The 19,996-nt window shown below is 52.7% G+C and overlaps 1 protein-coding gene across 1 annotated transcript in view; it reads right to left on the bottom strand.

The window, feature by feature from the left end:
- The window catches only part of NKAIN1 (sodium/potassium transporting ATPase interacting 1), a 47,264-nt gene extending 27,490 nt beyond the window's left edge, over positions 1 to 19,774 (bottom strand). Inside the window, exon 1 of the mRNA XM_044937995.2 lies at positions 19,281 to 19,774. Within this exon, the coding sequence (XP_044793930.1) occupies positions 19,281 to 19,334 (54 nt within the window). The 5' untranslated portion in view covers positions 19,335 to 19,774. The remainder of the gene's footprint in view (positions 1 to 19,280) is intronic.
- Positions 19,775 to 19,996: the final 222 nt, after the last annotated feature.

The following is a 19,996-nucleotide window of genomic DNA, read 5'->3' as shown; positions in this document are numbered from 1 at the left end:
ATTATTGTGCTAATAATGGGAGAGGTGTCAAGAATGAGAGGTATGACAGAAGTGGTTGAGGAAGACTTCAGGGAGGAAGTGATCTGAAGGAAGAGGGGTTAGCAAGGACAGGAGAGGAGGAAAGACCGTTCAGGCCGAGGATCCTGCATGGGAGGAGCTTGGCAAGTAGAAGGGTCCAGAGAAGACCCCCAGGTCTAGAGCAGGGGGAATGAGAGGGAGAAGGTAGACAGAAGGGCTGGGAGGCCCACTGTGGCTGGGGCGGGGGCATCGAGCCCTCTGAGTGCTCTTTGGGTAAAGGTTCACGGTGTGGGGGTGGAGGGCGATAAGCACCTAGTGCAGGGGTCAAGTGCTTCCAGTCAACATCTGGAATGAGCTGGGAGGTCATTTCCCCTGGCTGAGTCACTCTTCATGTGACCTGATGGAAAAAACCCCAATTCCCTGCCTTATTTAGTGGCCCCTCCTGTACTGATGCTCCCAAGGAGGAAACACTGATGAAAACCAGTCTCACTGCTATGGTAACAGCAACCACTTCTGACTTGCCATCCTGATGAGAGGCCAGGTGGGAAGTCTGCCTAGCAACTGTGGTGGGTGTCAGAAGTGCCTCTCCGGGGCTTCAGGATCCCCCCTTCGAGCACCGTCCAGACCTTGGCTCAGGTCCCGGCTTCTCCTTCCAGTGGGGAATCACAGCCAGCTGCCAACATCTGGGCAGCTCTTCACAGCTCAGAAGATGGTGCGATGGATGCCACCACCCTGGAATGTGGGATTGTTAGCCCCCCTGGACAGATGAAGACACTAAGGCTCGGAGAGTAAAGGGGGGGCTCTGGTATCCTTCCTTCTGTGCTACCTTCACTCTCCCATATGGTAAAGGTCTGCTCATCTGTGCAAGTCTCCTGCTCTGATTCATCTGTGGCACCTAGGAAAGAATGGAGTGTCACTCCCCCTTCCTGTCACCCTCTTCCTTTCTTGGTGATCTATCGGTTCCAGGGGACCTGCCCCCAGCGTTCTATTCTGGCCCAACAGAAGGCTAGAGGAAGGGATCATGTGAGGTCTGTGAGAGCCAGGGTGGTAGAAAAGGATTGTGAGAGACCCTGCACAGGAGGGCAGTACCCCTCCTGCCCCTCTGGGTGACACAGCTGAAGTATTTCCCTTTGAAATGCCTGGCTTTGAACTTCAACACTATACTAACATCGAAGACTAGTACTTTGTGTGCACTTATCCTGTGCCAGGGGCTTCCCTGGAGGCTCAGTGGTCAAGAGTCCACCTGCCAAGCAGGAGACATGAGTTCGATCCCTGGGTGGGAAGATTCCCTGGAGAAGGAAATAGCACCCCACCCCAGTATTCTTGCTTGGGAAATCCCATGGACAGAGAAGCCTGGTGGGCTATAGTCCATGGGGTCGCAGAGTCAGACATGACTGAGAGACTAAACAGCAGCTCTGCTCCAGGTTTTGTGGCACGTGCTTTGTGCGCACTCTCTCATTTAAATGAGGGATGGGCTATCACCCTTTTTCTATGGAGGGGAGCGTGGCCTGAGATCTCAGAGCTGGAGAGGGCACTGAGCAGTGGCAAACCAGGTGGTTCTGGAGCCAGAGCTTGGTTCTTAACCAGATACCTGCCACCCCCAGGGGACCTTCTCATCCTTGTCCCTATCCCCCTTCCTGAGGGACTGGCTGGGAAGATGAAAAGGGAGGGCAGGGGAGCTGAGGAGTGGAGCTGCCGCCTGCAATCACTTCCTGGCTGCAGGCCAGAAGGCTGCTGGGGACCTGTTGGAGGAAGGGGTGCGCGGTCTGCAAGGCAGCCAAGAGTGGAGGGAGAGGGAGGGGCCCTCCCAAGGATGGGCCCTGCCTCATCCCCAGGCCTGGTTCACAGGAGGAAAGAAAGGGAAGGCATGGTTCTTTTTTGTTTGGCTTCGCTGGGTCTTTGTTGCGGTGTGGGCTCTCTAGCTGAGACGGCTCAGTTACCTCTTGGGCTTCCCTGGTGGTTCATATGGTGAAGAATCCGCCTGCAATGCAGGAGACCCTGGTTTGATCCCTGGGTTGGGAAGATACCCTGGAGAAGGGAACGGCTACCCACTCCAGTATTCTAGCCTGGAGAATTCCATGGACTGTATAGTCCATGGGGTCTCAAAATGTCGGACACGACTGAGCGACTTTCACTAGTTACCCCTTGGTATGTGGGATCTTAGTTCCCCAACCAGGGATCAAATCCACACCCCCTGCATTGGGAGGTGGATTCTCAAGCACTGGATCACCAAGGAAGTCCCAAGAAGTCACGGTTCTTAGGTGCCTACTATGTGCACATGTGAGCAGCGCCCTTCACAGGTGGTATTTCATTCTATCCCCAGAATGACAAAGAGGCCAACAGCTAACGCTTATGATTGCCAAGTATCTCAAATGCTCAGCATGCTTGGATTCACTTAATCCTCCATAGAAACACGCCAGTTCAACGCTCTGCACTTGGGAAAACTGGAGCACAAAGGAGAAAAGTAACTTGCCCAAGGTCCCACAGCTCGTAAAGCTTTAATTCAGGTCCTCTGGCCCTAGATGACCTGAGTAACAGACTTTGTATCCTGCTAGGGAAACTGTGTCCCTATGGTCCAGAGAGGGAGAGGGAGGCCCTTTCTTGAGGTCACCAGGTGTCAGAATGGAGTTTGAGCTCATCTCCTGGGAATGTCTATAGCATTTTGACTTTGTGGCACCTTTGCCCCTGTTCCCCACCAACTCCTGCCCAGAAACATCGAGCCCACGAGAACAGGTCTACCTACAGCCATGTGCCCATGGCTGCCCAGAACTGAGCAGTCCGCTTCCACCCACCTGGAGAGCTTATTTCTATTCAGGGTTTTTTTTGGTCTGGAATCACACGCGTAATCATGATCCTTCCCAGCTCGCTTTCTAGAACAGTCCACGGTGAGCCTCAGTGACAGGCTCCCTGAATTTCACTGGGAAGGAGACAGGGATTAAGATCCCCTTGGGCCCACTGTCTCCTGGGGCCTCTGTGGACTCATCTGTACAACGGGTTGGAGGGATGTTCTCTGGGAACTTTCCGGCTCCCACAGTCCCAGATTCTCTGTCATGAGCTTCCCTTTCAGCAAACAGTCCTACCACCTCCTGGAGCCTCAGCACGATTTGCCTTGGCTGTAATTACAGCAGCTAAAGCTGAGCACCGAACAATTGATGCTTTTGAACTGTGGTGTTGGAGAAGACTCTTGAGAGTCCCTTGGACTGCAAGGAGATCCAACCAGGCCATCCTAAAGGAAATCGGTCCTGAATGTTCATTGGAAGGACTGATGTTGAAGCTGAGACTCCAATACTTTGGCCACCTGATGCGAAGAACTGACTCATTTGAAAAGACCCTGATGCTGGGAAAGATCGAAGGTGGGAGGAGAAGGGGATGACAGAGATGGTTGGATGGCATCACCGACTCAATAGACATGAGTTTGAGTAAACTCTGGGAATTGGTGCTGGACAGGGAGGTCTGGCGTGCTGCAGTCCATGGGGTCACAAAGAGTCAGACACGACTGAGCGACTGAACTGAACTGAACTAAACCACATTGTAAGCATTAAGGGCCAGGTGCTGCACTGAGCGCCTTTCACGGATTCTCTTGCTGAATTTGCTGGGCAGCCCTAAGAGGCAGGATCCAATGATCTCCACTTTACAGATGAAGAAACTTGGCCCTGGAGAGGCTGAGCACCTTGCCTCCGCTCAAGTTCCCCAGGAGAGGCAGAAGCCAGTTGTCTCCCTGTTTCCTCCCGAAGCTGGGAGGGCAAGAGTCCATTAGCATATGTCAAGGATTTGGCCACAGGCCTTTGGCCGCATCCCCACACCCTCCATCCCGCCCCCATCAGGCCCAGGAGCCAACCAGCCCCACCTGTCAACAGCTGACAAGCACGGTGTGATTCCCAGGCTGGACTCCAGCCAGCCTCTCCCTTCACAGGAGGATCCTTGTGTCCCTGGTGGCCTATCTCGGGGATGACAGCGAGTGAGCTTAGGGACAGCAGCCCCCAGCCTCTCCCTTCACAGGAGGATCCTTGTGTCCCTGGTGGCCTATCTCGGGGATGACAGCGAGTGAGCTTAGGGACAGCAGCCCACTCAGGTGGCTTCCAGGGCTGCTGACCAGCAGACAGGCAGTGACAGGCTGGAGCAGCTGGCATTGCCGGAGGCAGACAAGGCACCCGGGAGCCTCTGCCTGCACACACCCCTGAGTCCAGAAGCTTCGCTAACATCTGGGGGCCTCCAGACACTGAGGCGAAAGTACCAACAGAGCACCGCGCGCCCAAATATTTAAGTTCCGAATCAAGCTGGCAAACTTTTGAATAAAATATGGTCTCTCTTCCTCTCCAGACCCAGCAGTCTGGAAGGCCAGGCTGTGTGCTGAGATTTCTCAGATTCCTCAGGGCTCTGCGCTGTTAGACAGTAGGGTCTTCCTGGTCCCTTCTGTGCAGGGGCTTCATACACAGGTCTGGGGGCCTGGGACACACGTGCAGGCCAACACCCACACCTTCCCCGCCCCCCGACAGTGGTCCTTTGACTGTCCCAGGGGTTCTGGAGTGCACACACCAGCTGCACAGGCTCCCTCTGGACGTGCCTTGGCAGGTCCTGAGAGTGGCCTTGGGGCTGACCTAACAGGGGACCCTGGGGTCTGCTGCGAGCAAGCCAGTAAGCCCTCACTGGAGCCACGTTCCCGACAAAGTCTCAGGCCACATAGGTGCCTGGACTCTGGGTAGCCCCAGGAGATGGAGAGCTTAGGATTTAGCGTCACGAAATCCAGGCAGACCTCAGCTCTGCTGCTTGCGTGCTGTGATTTGTGGCTGGTGAATTCCCCTTCTGGGTCCCCCTTTGCTCATCTGTAAAACAAGGACGACGACAGTTCCTGCCTGGTGGGGCTGTAGTCAGGAGTAAATGCAGTAAGTCTGTGAAAAGCTTTGTGCCTTGCTTGCAGACTGTTCAACTCCCCTGAAGGCTATCTCTGAGAAGTCCTCCCCTTAACACCCGGCTCCGTCACTGTCTTCTTTTTTGCAAAGCTCTGCCCACACGGCAATATGATCACTGACAGCACCTGAACCCACATGGGCCAAGACTTTGCCTCCCACACCACTGAATCCCCAGGATCTCACAGAAGACCAGAACTAGAGTAGGCAAAGTAAACTTTGTGATTATTCACCCGGGTTTTCCATCTGCTTACGGGGCTCACTCAAGCATCGCCACCACTGAGGGCCTTCTGAGGGCCAGACTCAGCGCCAGGCTCCAAGGACCAGATGGCTCAGGCTCCTCTGCAGACTCCACGGAGCTCAGAGTCTACAGAGAACGATTTCATGTGGAAATAGGAACAGATGACAACAGAGTGATACCTGCCGTAATAGGGGCAAGGTGTTGCCAGAGTCCATAGGAAGACAGGTGCAGGAAGACAAGCTCCAAAGAGGAGATGATGAGTGAGCGGGCCTTAGGAGATGAAGAGGGGAAGGGCCCTCCAGAGACAGAAACAGCAAATGCAAGGCACAGAGGTGTGAGGTGCAGCTGTGAGCTTCCCTCCACGTGGCCTGAGCTCAGGGGCGTGGAAGTGGTGTCAGGGTTCGTGGGGCGGCCCACTGTCCCACTGGCTAGCCCACTGGTCCTCAATGTGAGATCAGCAGCAACAGAAGCACCTTGGAACTGGTTAGAAATGCAAATTCTCGGTCTCCACCTTGGACCTACTAAGTCAGAAACTTGAGGCAAGGTGCAGAAATCTGTATTTGAACAAGCCCTCTAGATGAGTCTGATGCATGCTAAAGTCTGAGACCTATCAGATGTCCCCCTGTAGGCAACAATGAGCCATGGAGAGGGGAGGAACAGAAGGAGGCAGGATCAGACTGTACTTCATGACAATCACTGGGCTGGTAAAAGGCCCACATCTGAAAGCTGGCCCCACGCTGGAAAAAAAAAAAAAAAAAAAGGAATTTCCTGGCAGTCCAGTGGTTAAGATTCCACACTCCCAAAGCAGGGGGCACGGGTTCAAGCCCTGGTTGGGGAACTAAGATCCCACATGCCACACAAGGCTGTCAAAAACAAACAAAAGCTGGTTCCATGTGAACCCTCAGCTCTAGCAGGAGAGCTGCAGCGTGTAGCAGAACCATCTATCTTCACATGTAAGGGAGGGGCTCCTGGAAAGTCAGAGACCCCTGGGGGACACAGAGCCTGCTGCCAGGGTGACCACCTGTCACTTGGAGAAAGAGGGCAGCACCCTGCAGAGGGTCAATGAAGGGGAACTAGTTATCATGGCAACCTCCCCTCAGGTGGGACAGGACAAAGGAAGAGGAAGTCTGTGGTCCCCAGGTATCCACCCCATCCCCAGGTGGGAGCATCACAGTCCCGGGCTCCTTCTCAGACTGCATGTAGCCCAGCATCTCCTTCTCTGTCCACCTGGGCCCCAAGTGGCAATTTCCTCCCCTCCCCATCATGAGGCCACACCGTCCTGCTACAGTCTAAGGGCTGGGGGGCTGTCTCCTTGGTTACAGCCCAGGCCCTTGTATCCATGGTGACCCTCTCTCAAAAGGCCCCAGATCCTCATCTGCTAGGCCAGCAATGTCCTTTGCCAAGGCTGGTTCTGGGAGCAGTGACCCAGATCAGGAGTAGGGCTCTTCCATTCTTTCTTCAGTTGGCACATGGTGAGAAAAAGAGGTATAAGATGATTCAACACGTTACCTTCTGCCAGGAGATGGACACAGAGGGTGCATTAAATAGCTTTCCAAGGGCCAACTTGAAGCTCAGGAGAAAGCAAACTGCACCCTCAAACCCAGTGAAGTACAAAGCACAGGAGGGTTCTAGAGTCTGAAAGGCCTGGGTTTGAGTCTTGGTGCAGTTATCTTGGGCAGCCTGTGTCACTTTTTGAGCCTCAGTTTCCTCACCTGTACACTGGAGATATTAGTATCTACCCTCTAGAGTCCCTGCAAGATTCAGTAAGAAAATGCGTCTGACTGAGAAGCATAGTGCCTGGCACCCCACTGCATCTTATCTTCCTGTCCTCAGGTTCAGGAGGAGGAACGCTGGCTCCTGGGTGAGACCCCTCTTTGCTGGTGGGACCCCCGCTGGTCAAGAGCCGTGGCTCTGGGCTCAGAAGCACTCCATGCACATCGACTGCTCGTGCTGTTAGTATTACTATTAATCAGCCGTCAATGAATGGTAAATTGCTTCCTCCAGGTAATTTACATTTCCTATTGTCACTGTAATCTTCATTCAATGCAATCTGATACAGGGATGTTTTCTGGAAAGCAGGAGCCATGTTGTGCTTCTTAGTTTTCCTGCAGTGTCTGGCTCCGGTCCTGGCAGGGGCACCCAAGCAGCTCAGCATGGAAAGGTCTTGGAAATCACCTACTCTAACTCAGCGTGCAAGGGTTAGGGTTTATCAAGCGCTTGGACGCCTCCAGGGATGAGGTCCTTATTCCCTGCTGAAGATGGACTAGTGCCTGGGACTCCATGGTGGCTGAGCTCCGTGGGGTGAGCAGGAGCTGAATGGGCAACTGCAGGAGTTGGGGTGATGGGAACTCCCGGGGCCACCCCTATGCCCTAGCAGCCCCCCTTCCTCTCCCACTGAGAGTTGATAATAGGAGTGGTTCTAATTATGCTCTAATTGCTTTCTTCCAGGCAGTTTTCTCTGGAGCCAAAGAGTTCAGAGTTCATGAATAAATGAAGAGGGAGGAAGCAGAAGGGATGTTTATCGATCCACAAATCTCCGAGTGCCAGTGTCTGCCCCACAAATGCTTGGGCATGCAGCTGTGTACAGCTGCATGTATACATGCATGCATGCGTGCTAACTCACTTTGGTTGTGTCCGACTCTTTGCAACCCTATGGACTGTAGCCTGCCAGGTTTCTCTGTCCATGGGATTCTCTAGGCAAGAATACTGGAGTGGGTTGCCATGCCCTCCTCCAGGGGATCTTCCTGACCCAGGGATTGAACCCTATCTCCTTATATCTCCTGCATTGGCAGGTGGGTTCTTTACCCTAGCATCACCTGTGAAGCCCCTGTATACATACATACAAACACAGAAATATACAGACCACAGGCCCCAGATACCTCTCTCCAAAGGACTGGTGGGGGGTGGGGGGGTGGTAAAAGGAAGGTAGCAAGAAGTGTGTGAAACTGACTTTGGGTTCTAGTCTCAATTCTGCCATTGACTTGCACTGTCCTTGTGTTAAGTCACTTTAGTCGTGTCTGACTCTGTGCAGCCCTGTGGACTGTAGCCCGCCAAGCTCCTCTCTGTCCATGGGATTCTCCAGGCAAGAATACTGGAGTGAGTTGCCATGCTCTCCTCCAGGGAATCTTCCTGACCCAGGGACTGAACCTGGGTCTCTTACATCTCCTGCAATGGCAGGTGGGTTCTTTACCACTAGCTTAGGCAAATCGTAGTTTTCCCAGGTGGAGAGTATGGAGGGGAAGTGATGTGCCTTGATACCCTCCTCTCAGAAGACCCAGCCTTTAGGGCTTCAGTGGGTACCATCCAGCTAGACAGAACCGTGGGTGAGGGCACTGTCGCCCTCAGACTGCCCTCTCATCTGGATGCCTCCCTCCCTAAGAAGAGCTGGCCAAGCAGCCAGGGCCTCCAGGGAGGTGGCAGGAGGAACTCATGCATGTCCGTGCTGGCAGGATGCCTAGTAAAGATAAGTAGGGGCTCTGGACTTGAGGCTTCTGGGGCCCTGGGCAAGGCACTTGAACTTCTTGAGTCTCAGTTGCTTTGTCTGCTAAACGGGAATGAGAGACTCTGTGTGATGAAGGTTCACCCAGAACATATAGTGAGTGGTCTTAGCCAAATGCTTAGCATACAGTAAGCATCTGGTAAGTGGCAGATATTATTGAGAATACTGTCAACACCATGCAAGGTACAGATTGATGCCTTCATTACACATGAAGAAACTAAGGCACAGAGAGGTTAAACACCTTGCCCCAGACCACGCATTATATGATGGGATTTGAACCCAAGCCCACCTGACCCTGAAGCTCTGGGGTCCAGTGTCGCTTCTCTGCTGTTTGATCATTCTGGGCCCCAACAGTTGGCACATAGTCAGTACCAGCTCTTAGGGACATACGGATATTATGGATGTATGGATATTATGGCATACAGTATCCATAATATGCTGAATGACAGAGAAAGGAGGTAAAAAAAAAAGAGAGAGAGAGAGTATAACAATATGCTCTGTTTACAGTGACCAAGGTTGGGGTAGATTATTAAAGAACTAGACCAAGATTTCCTTCAAGGTCAAATAGAAGTGCTGGATCTGAGAGACCCCAGGATTCATCCGTGGCTGGGGCCAGGCCAGGTGGTAATCAAGGGGTTCTTGGTGTGCACTTTTAGAAGGAAATCTTTTCACCCTTTATGACTTCCACTAAGAGGCCAAAGTTAGCTATCCTGACTCTGGCATCAGCCAGACCTGGCTGTGTCACTGCCTTGCCGTGTGACACTGGGCAGGTAACTGCTCCTCTCTGAATCTCAGAGGCCTCCTCTAGGAGGTGAGGAGAAGAGCGGTCCAGCTCTGGGGATGTGGGATGACACAGGTGGGGCCACATGCTAGAGGCCAAGAGCGGGATCTGGAGTCAGCCTTCCAGGTTTGTATCCCAGCTCCTCCACTGCTCGACATAACTGCCTGTGGCCTTGGAGTCTGCTCCTGGAAAATGGGGCTCACAACTGTCTCCCACATGGGGTGCAGTGAGTGTGAATAGGCTACTCCAGGTAAAGCAGTTGTGACATTAGGCAGTGCTTTGAAACGCTCCATAAATCTTCTCTATTGGACATTTTACACATGGGGAAACTGAGCCCTGGAGCGGGGCAAAGACCTCTCTGAAGTCATGGAGCTAGTGTACAGCAAAGCCAGGCCCATGCGGGAGCCGGCTGTGTGCACGACTCCTTGTCCAGCCTGTGTCCAGACTGGGGCTCGATAACCTCAGACCTTTCACAGCACCTGGGCCATCCTGCTCCAGCCTCGAGGACTCTGGGGCCGGGGGAGGGGAAGCTGACGCTCCTGCCTCCTGCCCTCCCTGGTGGCTCTGAGGCTAGCTCAAACCAGCGGGGTATGTCAGAGGGCAGGGAGCACCTGGCTGGCCCCTCCACTCCCGGGCTGGCCGCCGAGACCTCGGAAACAATCCAGGGGTCCAGGACCAGAACACCATTTGTCAGCCCTGCATGGTGGTAGCGGGCTTGTCTCCATGGCAACAGTGCAGTGTGAAGGCATCCTGGCAGCATTAGGGAGCGCGCTGAGTAGTATAAACAGAGGCTGCAGTAGATTACACGCCTATTATGAGCAGTCTCGGGCTCTGAGCACTGGCAATTATGCCTAATTGTGCATTTAATTGTGTAATTGAAAACCCACGTCTCTGGTTCAGGCTGGGGCTGCAGAACCTAACACCCCCACCCCCAAAGAAAGAGGCGTAGAAGCCACCCCACCCTAATAATCCCAGGGCTGCCTCTCCATCGAGGGCTATGGGTAGCCGGAGTGAGCATGGAGTAAAGTACCTGCAGACTTCTACTCTTCCCCACTTCAGTGCCAGGAGCTCAGCCAGGCTCTGTGATTTGGGGTGGTGGGGGAGCAGGCTCAAGGTAAAGGGACATGGTGAAAGCACAAAAGTGCTCACAATTTTCATCATTCATAATATACACCATTTTGTATATTATGAGGATAGCCACTGTCCTCTCAGGACCTAGAATCAGCATCTCGTGCCTCCAAAGGACTCAGATCATCATTAGATCGGTACACATCCAAGTCATCCAACCTACATGTTAATCCTTAATCACTATGAGAGACAGGGAACTCACCACTCAATGGTCAGCCCACCAAGGCAGAGCCTCTGCAGTTTGAAAACCGCTGATGGAGTTCAACACCCTCTCCTCCATCCCCTGGTTTCATAGACTGGAGAAAAAGAGGCCCAGAGAGGGACAGGGCCAGCTCAAAGTTGCACAGCAAGTGAGTACCAGAATCCTGGGATTCTGACTTGCAGCTGAGGGCATATTTTGTACCCTAAAGTGACCAAGAATCATGGTTCTGGGCAGCAGCAAGAATCATGCCCAGAACTTTGTAGATGCTTCATAAATATTTGCTGAATGCCACTCGGGGTAGGGTTAGTTGAGGCAATGTTTGCCCTCTTACCCGACAGTATTTTATCTTCCTAGGGGTGAGGAAGTTCCCCTGAGGTGGGCCAGGTGTTAGTGATGGGTTAGACCCTCCTGCTCTGAGCCTCTGTAGCCTGAGACTTGATTTTACAACCAAATATGCCATGTGGGCATTGAGATAGGGAATCTCATTCAAACAGACAGCGGAAGGAAGAGGTTCCCTGAGTCCTGGACAACCTGACACCCAGGTGTCAAGCTCAGGCAGGTCTTCGGCGGCAGGAGTCTCCTCCTCCGCCCAGAGTCTGATACTCCCATCAGTCACCACAGCCTGCAGCAAAGTGGGCTGATGTGGCAGCAGCTCTGATCTCCACCCAGGAAAGGATGGAACTCATCGATGAGTCAGAGCTGCAGAGGTCCTTTGAGATGAGGAGTCCAACCTTCTCCCTTTACAGAGGGGGACGCAGAGAGCCAAGCTTCCTCTCTGACCTCCTCTGAGTGAGCGCTGGCCTCTGTGCCCAGAGCTCTCTCTGCCTTATCTCAGGCCACCCTCACTGTAGTCCCATGAGAATGTGCTATTATCATTCCCGTTTTAGGCAAGAGACGATCGAGGGACAGTAAGGCGGAAGGCCACACAGATTTAGCAGAACCTCTGCTTCAACTAGTTTAATAAAAGGACATGTCCATTTCCTATCCCACGATATTCAGGGTCATAGAATCTGCTGTCTCATTTCCAAGGTATTCCAGAGTGAACCCTGGGGCTTCCCTGGTAGTCCCGTGGTTAAGAATCTGCCTTCCAATTCAGAGGATGCGAGTTCGATCCCTGGTAGGGAAATGAAGATCCCACATGCCATGGGGCAACTGAGCCCAAATGACTGCAAACTGCAGAGCCCACGCGCTCTGGAACTCGAGTACCACAACTAGAGAGAAGCCCATGTACCACAACGAAGACCTCGCATGCTGCAATCAAGACCTGACACAGCTAAAAACAAATAAATATATAAAAATTTATAAATAAAAAAATAAAATAAGAAAATTATAAACAAATTTAAATAAATATACTTTTAAAAGAGTGTGAACACTTTGTGGGCTCCTAGGCAGCCTATTTTATCTCCAGGAAGGACAATTCCCTGAGGCAGATTACTAGTACCCTGATTTAGAGAAGTGCAGGTGGAACCTCACAGAGGTTAGGTGTCTTACCCAAGGTCACCCGGCTATAAAGAGACAAGAGATGGAACTCAGTCCCCAGCCAGACGACACAGCTCAAGCTCTTCCCAGTTGAACTCCCTGCTTTGAAAGGCAGGGGCCAGGAGGCCAGGGTAAGCCATCAGAACGCACAGCCTCAGCAACTGCTCTTCCAAAACCCCGGTACTTGCTGGCACAAGTCCCAGGAGGCGTGCTTTGCTGCCTGAGGCTCTCCCTCGGTCTCTGAATCACCATCCTTCTCCCTCTCCAGGACCAGCAGGGAGACCAAGAGCATATAGGACTGGGGTCCCCCAGACCAAAGCCATCTCCACCCACTGTGGCCAGGAGCTGCCTTTAAAAACACACCTCTGCACTTCCCCGGCGGTACAGTGAATAAGAGTCCACCTGCCAATGCGAGGATACGGGTTTGATCCCTGGTCTGGGAAGATTCCACATGTTGTGGAGCAGCTAAGCCCATGCGCCACCATGACCGAATCCGCGTGCCTACTGCCTGTGTTCCACAAGAGAATCCACCTCAATGAGAAGCCCATGTGCTGCAACAAAGAGCAGCCCCCTGCTTCCCCCAACTAGAGAAAGCCTATGCAAAGCCACGAAGACCTAGTGCAACCAAAAATAATTTAAAAACCCCACATCTCTGGTCTCAGCCTGCTTCCCATCACTCACTACTCCCTGAAACTAGAGGAGAAAAGAGACTTCAACCATCAGAGCTGACCATCTCTACTTGGTCCAGATTTTGCAACTATTCTCAGATCCTTTCCCCTTGATCATTTATGTGATGCCTAGACTGTATCTTCTGTTTCCTTGGCAACCAGTCATTTCATTCTTCTGACTTCAGTATGCCCATCAGCAAATGGGTATAAAGACCGTCCCTATCTCATCGAGTTGGTATAAGGGCTGATAAGTCTTCAATATAGGTTAATTTCTTGGGTAATTTGTTCTTAACCTGTGTCATAAATTCCCTTAAACCTAACACAGGCCTTGGGGTGAGTAGAAGTTGGGATGGTGGATGGGGTTAGCAGTTGAATAAGCAGCTCAGAAGGTCTGGCATTTAGTCATCTAGTGACAATTCTTTACGGATGAAGGAAGATTTAGATTATTCCATCAGCTTCCGCATCCTGCATCTCCCAAATCCTACAGGGGGCACAACAGGGCATGCAAGGTAGAAGCTGTGGAGTTCTAGATCTGATGTGTGAATCCTCTTCTGTCCCCAGTATACAGGTGGCCGTGGATAAGCCAGATAGTAACAAGAGACAAGGTATGTAAAATGCTTAGTGTAGTGCCTGGCTTACAGCACACACCAAATAAAAAGGAAATCGTTCTTATTATTTTTTCCGGCAGAACCACACATTTTCCATATAAAGAAACTAAGACTTGAGGAGTTTATGGGTACAACTCTGATCACTAAAATCTCTAATCCAGGCAGAGATGGGAGCTGAAGTGACTTATCCGAACCTCAAGGCCACAGGGAGCACTTGCCTGGGCCAGGGCTGTCGGGTCATCAGCTCAGGGAACACCCTCAGACTGCCATGGGGTACCATGGTTATTCTGATTACTTTATAGTAGAGGCTCAGAGAAGGCAAGGGACTTTCTGGAAGTCACAAAGCAAGGCAGCAATGTCTGCCTGATCCCGGAGGTACTGGTCTTTCACCCCTCTATGCCAGATCTCAGAGTGGCTGCCATTTATGGGGTACTTAGGTCAAATTCGCCCAGCCACCCACCCCTGCAAAGGAGCAGAACCAGGGTCGTATGTTGCCCTCTGCCCCAATCCAGGGTCTTGAGAGCTGTTTGGCCTTAGTCTGTCCATCTGCAAAAGGGACTTGATTACCTGAGCCCCTATGTTGTCCAAAGGGGTATAAGGAACAAAGAGGGCCAGTGCTCTGACTCTGAAGCCGGCCCCTCCCCAGGAAGCCCTGAGCGTGCGGATGCAGCTGCTTCTGAGCGCAGGCCCCCGCAGAACCCAGCTCCCTCCGGTCTTCTCCATCACTGCTGCTAATAACGACATCAATCAGGTTGACCACGTTTCACACCATTACTCGCAGCTCAGCAGGAAGCAACATATTTCCCCCCCTCATCCACTACCTTCCAGAAAGCAAAGAGCTTTCCAGAAGGGAAAAGAATAAAATCGGTGGGTTTGTTTTTTTTTTTTTGAGTACCTACTATGTACATGGCAGTTGGCCAAGCCCTTTTTCCAACTCTGAGGGGTAAGGATAACTCTTTCTCTTGGACAGAGAAGGACACTGCGGCCCACAGGAAGGAATGCATACGTCCAAGGTCACCCGGAGCAGGGACAAGAACAACCATGGCAATGATGTATTACTGACCACTCACGGCTCACGGAGCCCGGCAGGTGCGTGATCCTACTGAAGTAGTACCATTTCAGTTTTCAGATAAGGGAACTGAGGCTTGACGCAGTGATGAGATCTGAGGCCACAGGCTGCTGAAGCATGAGTAGCAGAGTGACACAGGGCAGAGAGGGTGGCTCTCTGCTCAGGCCAAAGAGCGCATGAATCTTGGTTCCATCACTGACTAGCTTAGACCTCTCTGAGCCTCAGTTTCCTCATCAGAAAAAGGGGCTAATAAAAACCTCTATCACATTTTGTAGGGTAACAATAAGAAGGATAAAAGCTGTAAAATAGCTTACGTTTATTGATCGTTGAACACACACTAGGCACTCTGCCAAGTACGTGACATATGTAAGCTCATTGGGTTAAATGAGGTAATGCATATAAAGTGCTTAGCACAGGAGTCCAGAAAATGACGATGGTGAAGAAATTGATGATGATTCCCTTGGGTAAATCTCCTTGGTTCATCCTCTTACTGGAAGAATAGCATAGCCTGCAAGGTTTCAGGAAGGAGGTGAACCAGGAAAGAAGGGCAGGGGAGGTAAATGGGAAACACACAAAAATTAGGAATAACATTAATAATGTCAAGATGATACACCAGGAAAGGAGAAAGCAAGGGACCCAAGATGTTCCACATAGTGGAACCAGACTGAGACACACGGAAACCTCCAGGCCAGTCCAGACATCCTCCCAGTGTGCCAGATGGGCAGAACTAGCAGGACCCTAGAGACACAGATCAGTGGTTCTTCCCATTTTAAGATGAGGAAAAGCCAAGGCTTGCAGTAGGGAAAAGACTTGCCCAAGTTCACCGGATGTCAGTGAGGAAGGCTTGAATCCAGGCCTCCAGACTCTTAGCTTCGTGTCCAATTACGTGCTGCTTCCCACAAAGGAAGAGTGCAGGATGGCCCTTGGATATGTCTGGGTCACAATTCCGGGGAAGCATCTCAGGATATACATCATTAAGATAATAACAATACGGACTTCCCTGGTGTCCAGTGGTTAAGAATCTGCCTGCTGATGCAGGGGACACGGGTCCGATCCCTGTTTCCGGGAAGACCCCACATGCTGTGGAGCAGCTAAGCCTGTGGGCCACAACTACTGAAGCCTGCGTGCTTTAGAGCCTGTGCTCTGCAACAAGAGACGCCACTGCAGTAAGAAACCCACACACCACAGCTAGAGAGCACGCCCCGTTCTCCGCAACTAGAGAAAGTCCGAGTGCAGCAACAAAGACCCAGTGCAGTGAAAAAAATACATTAAAAAAATTTTTCTAAAAAGATAACAACAGCAAAAAGTTACAGTTTACTGAATGCTTACTCTGTGCCTGGCACAGTGCAAGCTATATGCATTTAACCCTCACAACACCTCTAAGGATTGGGCACTCTTTTCTTTTTTAAAAAATATTTATTTATTTTTGGCTGCACAGGGTCTTTGTCGCTGCTCGAGCTTTCTCTAGTTGCAGAGGGCGAAGGCTACTCTCTAGTTGAGGTGCACAGGCTTCTCATTGCGGTGGCTTCTCCAGTTTCCACAGGTCCCAGGGTGCAGGAGCCTCAGTAGTCACAGCACGTAGGCTCAGAAGGTATAGGCTCCAGAGTACAGGCTTACTTGCCTTGCAGCACGTGGGATCTTCCTGGACCAAGGATCAGACAGGTGTTCTGCATTGCAAGGCAGATTTTTAATCATTGGACAACCAGGGAAGTCCCTCGGGAACTGTTTCTATCATCTCCATTTAACAGATGACAAAACGTGACTCAGAGAGGCCAAACAACTTGCTTATGATCACACGGCTAGGAAGTGACAGAGCCAGGACTCAATCCCATGTCTGTCCTGTCAAACGCCAGAGGCTTGTCCCCTGTACTTGTCTACCTGAACAGTTTAGCCCTCACCCGCTTCTTCCACCTCTAGTGCACCATCACATCCTACTCCCTCACCCAAAGCAAGTCTAACCCAACTCCAGAAGTGTTTAGAACTGGGCTGTTTTATTGTAATCATCAAACCCCACATGAGAAAGAAAAATGATACAGTTCTTCTGCAAAAGTTTTTAGCTGAGAAACATTTAGCAGCCTCTTCCTTCTCTGCCCCTTTCCACTGGATGAGAAAACAGGCTCCCTTCTCCCTGGGATGGTCAGGTTGGTGAATTCTACCATCCAGGAGCACATTACCGAGGCTGCGAGGCAGCAGAGGCTCCTGGGGATTAGCGACAGCTGAAGGGACCCACTCTGCAATCGGCCCAGACAGAGCAACAGACCCAAGAGACCAATTTCCAAGTCCCTCCTTGGAGCACCTCCCCAGATTATCTCATGGAATGCTCACAAGCTGCCCAAAGGCATCCAGCTAAGACTCAGAAGGATCAGAATCCCACCCAGGTCTTGTTGGATTCCAGAGCCACTTATGCTGGGGAGCCCTCCAAGTGGAAAGGTGGGTTTAGCTGAGCTGGGGAGAGCTACGGAGGCAGGTAAGAGAGAAGCAGGGAGACTGCCTCGCCACCTTCATTTATCTACAGAGAAGTAAGCACCCCTCATCACAGCCAAAACTACTTATTTTCCAGTAAAGAAGGCAAGGGAGGATGCTGGTCAGCTGCCTGGCTTCATAGCCCCTAACTAGAGAACTCAGGACCAGTAAATTCATAGGATCGTTATGAGAATTAAATGAGTTAATACATGGAAAAGTGCTTACAAGGGCACCTAGTAACTGTTCCCTAAAGCTAAGGACTGTTATTATCATCAACAGAGAATACGGTGGGTCAAACTGTTAATACTGCTTATCTTTGGAGTATGGGACTGGGCATAGAAGGAAACGTCTTTATCTTCTGCTCTATTTGGTTATTTATTGATTTAATCATTTTATAAAATGTGTATGTTACTTTTCTTTCTTTTTCTTTTTTATTTGCAGCAAGTGGATCTTAAGTTGCAGTAAGCAGACTCTTAGATGCTGCATGTGGGATCTAGATCCCTGACCTGGGCTTGAACCCGGGCCCCCGACATTGGGAGTGAGGAGTCTTAGCCAGCGGACCACCAAGATGTCCCTGTATATTACTTCTTTAATAAGAAAAAGTCCTAGTTTAAAATTTTAAAATAAACTCAGAAAGAAAATTCCTTGGAAAGTTTCAGCACTTTTTGGAATTTTATGTTCTTGAAAGGAGATAAAGAAGGGTGTTTCTACCGGGAGCCAGGAGTTGCCAAATAACTGATTCACTCATTTACTTTACAAATATTAATGGAGTGTCAGGCACTGTTCCAGCTGCTGGGGATTTAGCAGGAACAAAACAGATAATCTCTGCTCTTCTGGAGTTTCCATTCTACCTGATCTTAATTAATCCCCCCTGCCAACCTCAAGGATGAGCAATTCACAGAGAGGCTCACCAAGATGTCACTTGCCCTGCAGCCCACAGCTGGGAGCAGGGCTCCAATCTTCAGGGCCCAGCTGTTTGGGCCACTGTCCAAGAGGGCAGGTCTGTGGATGGAGTGTTCGGGGCTGGGGTCCCCAAGAGGAAAGAAGAAAGATGAATGGGGTGTGTGTATCCACACTCAAAGCTTCCTTCTGCTTTACTGTATGTACACACCAGTGGTGGAGGAAGGGCAATGGATGCAGGCAAAAGTGGAACCCAGACCAGACCTCTTTACTGGTTAGATCTCAGCTCTAGCATAGGCAGGAGATCCTGGCCTCTCCTTAACCACTTTCCCAAACTCACTTGCCAGAGTCTGTATTGAGGGGCAGAGCTGGTCCCCTTCAGCCCCCAAATTCACTCCCCTCGCTTCCCTGAGACAAGAACCTGATTTCCCTGAGCTGAGATTATGTACAGTGTCCCCAGGTACTCCCACCCTCCCTGGGCACCCAAGTATCTCCACTCCCATCCTTGCCAGCCCTATCTCACCCCCTCCACCCACCCCCCACACCCCGCCCCTCTGGTGGAAAGACTGACAATGCCTATCGCTAAAGTGGTCACAGCCAAAGCAGGGAGGGCAGTCCCGCACCTGGTTGGTCAGCTGCCCCAGGACCTAGTAGCTCCTTGTGACCCTCTCCAGGGAGGGGCTCTTAGGCCTGCCCAGTCAGGAGGGTGGAGGCAGGCAGGAAGAGCACAAAAGAGTGAATGGTTCTTGGAGTCTAAGAGCCCCCCACACACAGATGAACATGGACCAGAAATGGTCAGAGATCTAGACACATACCAAGGAGAAACGCGGAGAGAGACACACACAGGAGCAGAGAGTTTGTGAGAAACGCTCAGTGGGGCGGAGACCAAAGGCAGAGACCCACGCAAACGAGTGATCTAGAGGAAAACACACGGCAGGAACCTCAAGGGATCCACACACCCGCCTCGGACACACCCCCAAGCCCCGTAGAGCCACACACCCACAACATCTCCCCAACAGGAGGCCACTCGTCCAGTGCGGGCCAGTCGCGTGGAGCCCCAGGCGCCGGGCGGGCCGGGGACTCGCGCACAGGACGCACTCGGGGAACGGGGAGCGCCGGGCGAGAGGCGCACACAAAGAGACAGCCGGGCCAGCAGGAGCAGGCTCCGCCCGTCCTCTCCGTGACTCCAGACCACCCCCAACCCGGGCGCTCGCCCCAGACCCACACCCAGACCCACACCCCACCCGCTCGCCCCGGGACCCCGCCCCGCCGCGCCCTACCCTACCCGGCCCGGCCGCCCGGGCGCGCGGCGCTCACCAGCTGCAGGCAGCAGAAGGCGACCAGCGTGCAGCGCCCGCTGCACTTGCCCATGGCTCCGGGGGTCGCGCGCGCCGACCGCCGCGGCGCCCCTCTGGTTCGGCGGCCGCCGCCTCCTCCGTGCCGCGCGGGCTCCGCGTCCTCCGCGCTGGGCGCCCCGGGCGGCGGGGCCGGGCGCCTTAGGGCCGGGCCCGGGAGCGCCGGGTCCTCAGGGCTGGGGCCGGCCGCTCGCGCTCGGAGTCCATGGTCCGTCCGCCCGCGCGCCGGCTCTGCCGCGCCTCCTTTGTCTGGACGCCCCACTGCCGGGCGCGCCTCCCGCCCCGGGGCGGTTGGCGGGGAGTGCGGAGAGGGGAGCGCAGGCACCGAGCGCGGCGCAGCGCAGAGCAGCACTGCCCAGCTGGGGCAGCCGCCAGGGTGCTCCGCGGCCGCGGTTTCCCGGCCCCACCACGTGGCTCGGCTGCCGCGGCTGCCGAGAGGGAGGGCAGGAGAGAGAGAGAGAGAGAGAGAGAAGGGAAAGAAGAGGAGGGGAGGGGAGAGGAGGGGAGGAGAGAGGTGGGGCGGGGCGGCCAAGGAAGCGGAGGGGTGGGGAGAAGGGGTAGGGAAACCGAGAGCAGAGCCGAAGAGGCAGGGAATGAAGTGAGCAGAGGGCAAGCTTGGGTCAAACCCAGACTTCGCAGCTCGCTCGCTGTGTGACCTTGGGCAAATCACGTCACCTC

This window comes from Bubalus bubalis, chromosome 2 (assembly GCF_019923935.1).
Source record: "Bubalus bubalis isolate 160015118507 breed Murrah chromosome 2, NDDB_SH_1, whole genome shotgun sequence".
Classification (NCBI taxonomy): Eukaryota; Metazoa; Chordata; class Mammalia; order Artiodactyla; family Bovidae; genus Bubalus; species Bubalus bubalis.
The sequence above is the reverse complement of the archived record's forward strand: the minus strand, read 5'-3'. Positions and strand labels throughout refer to the sequence as shown.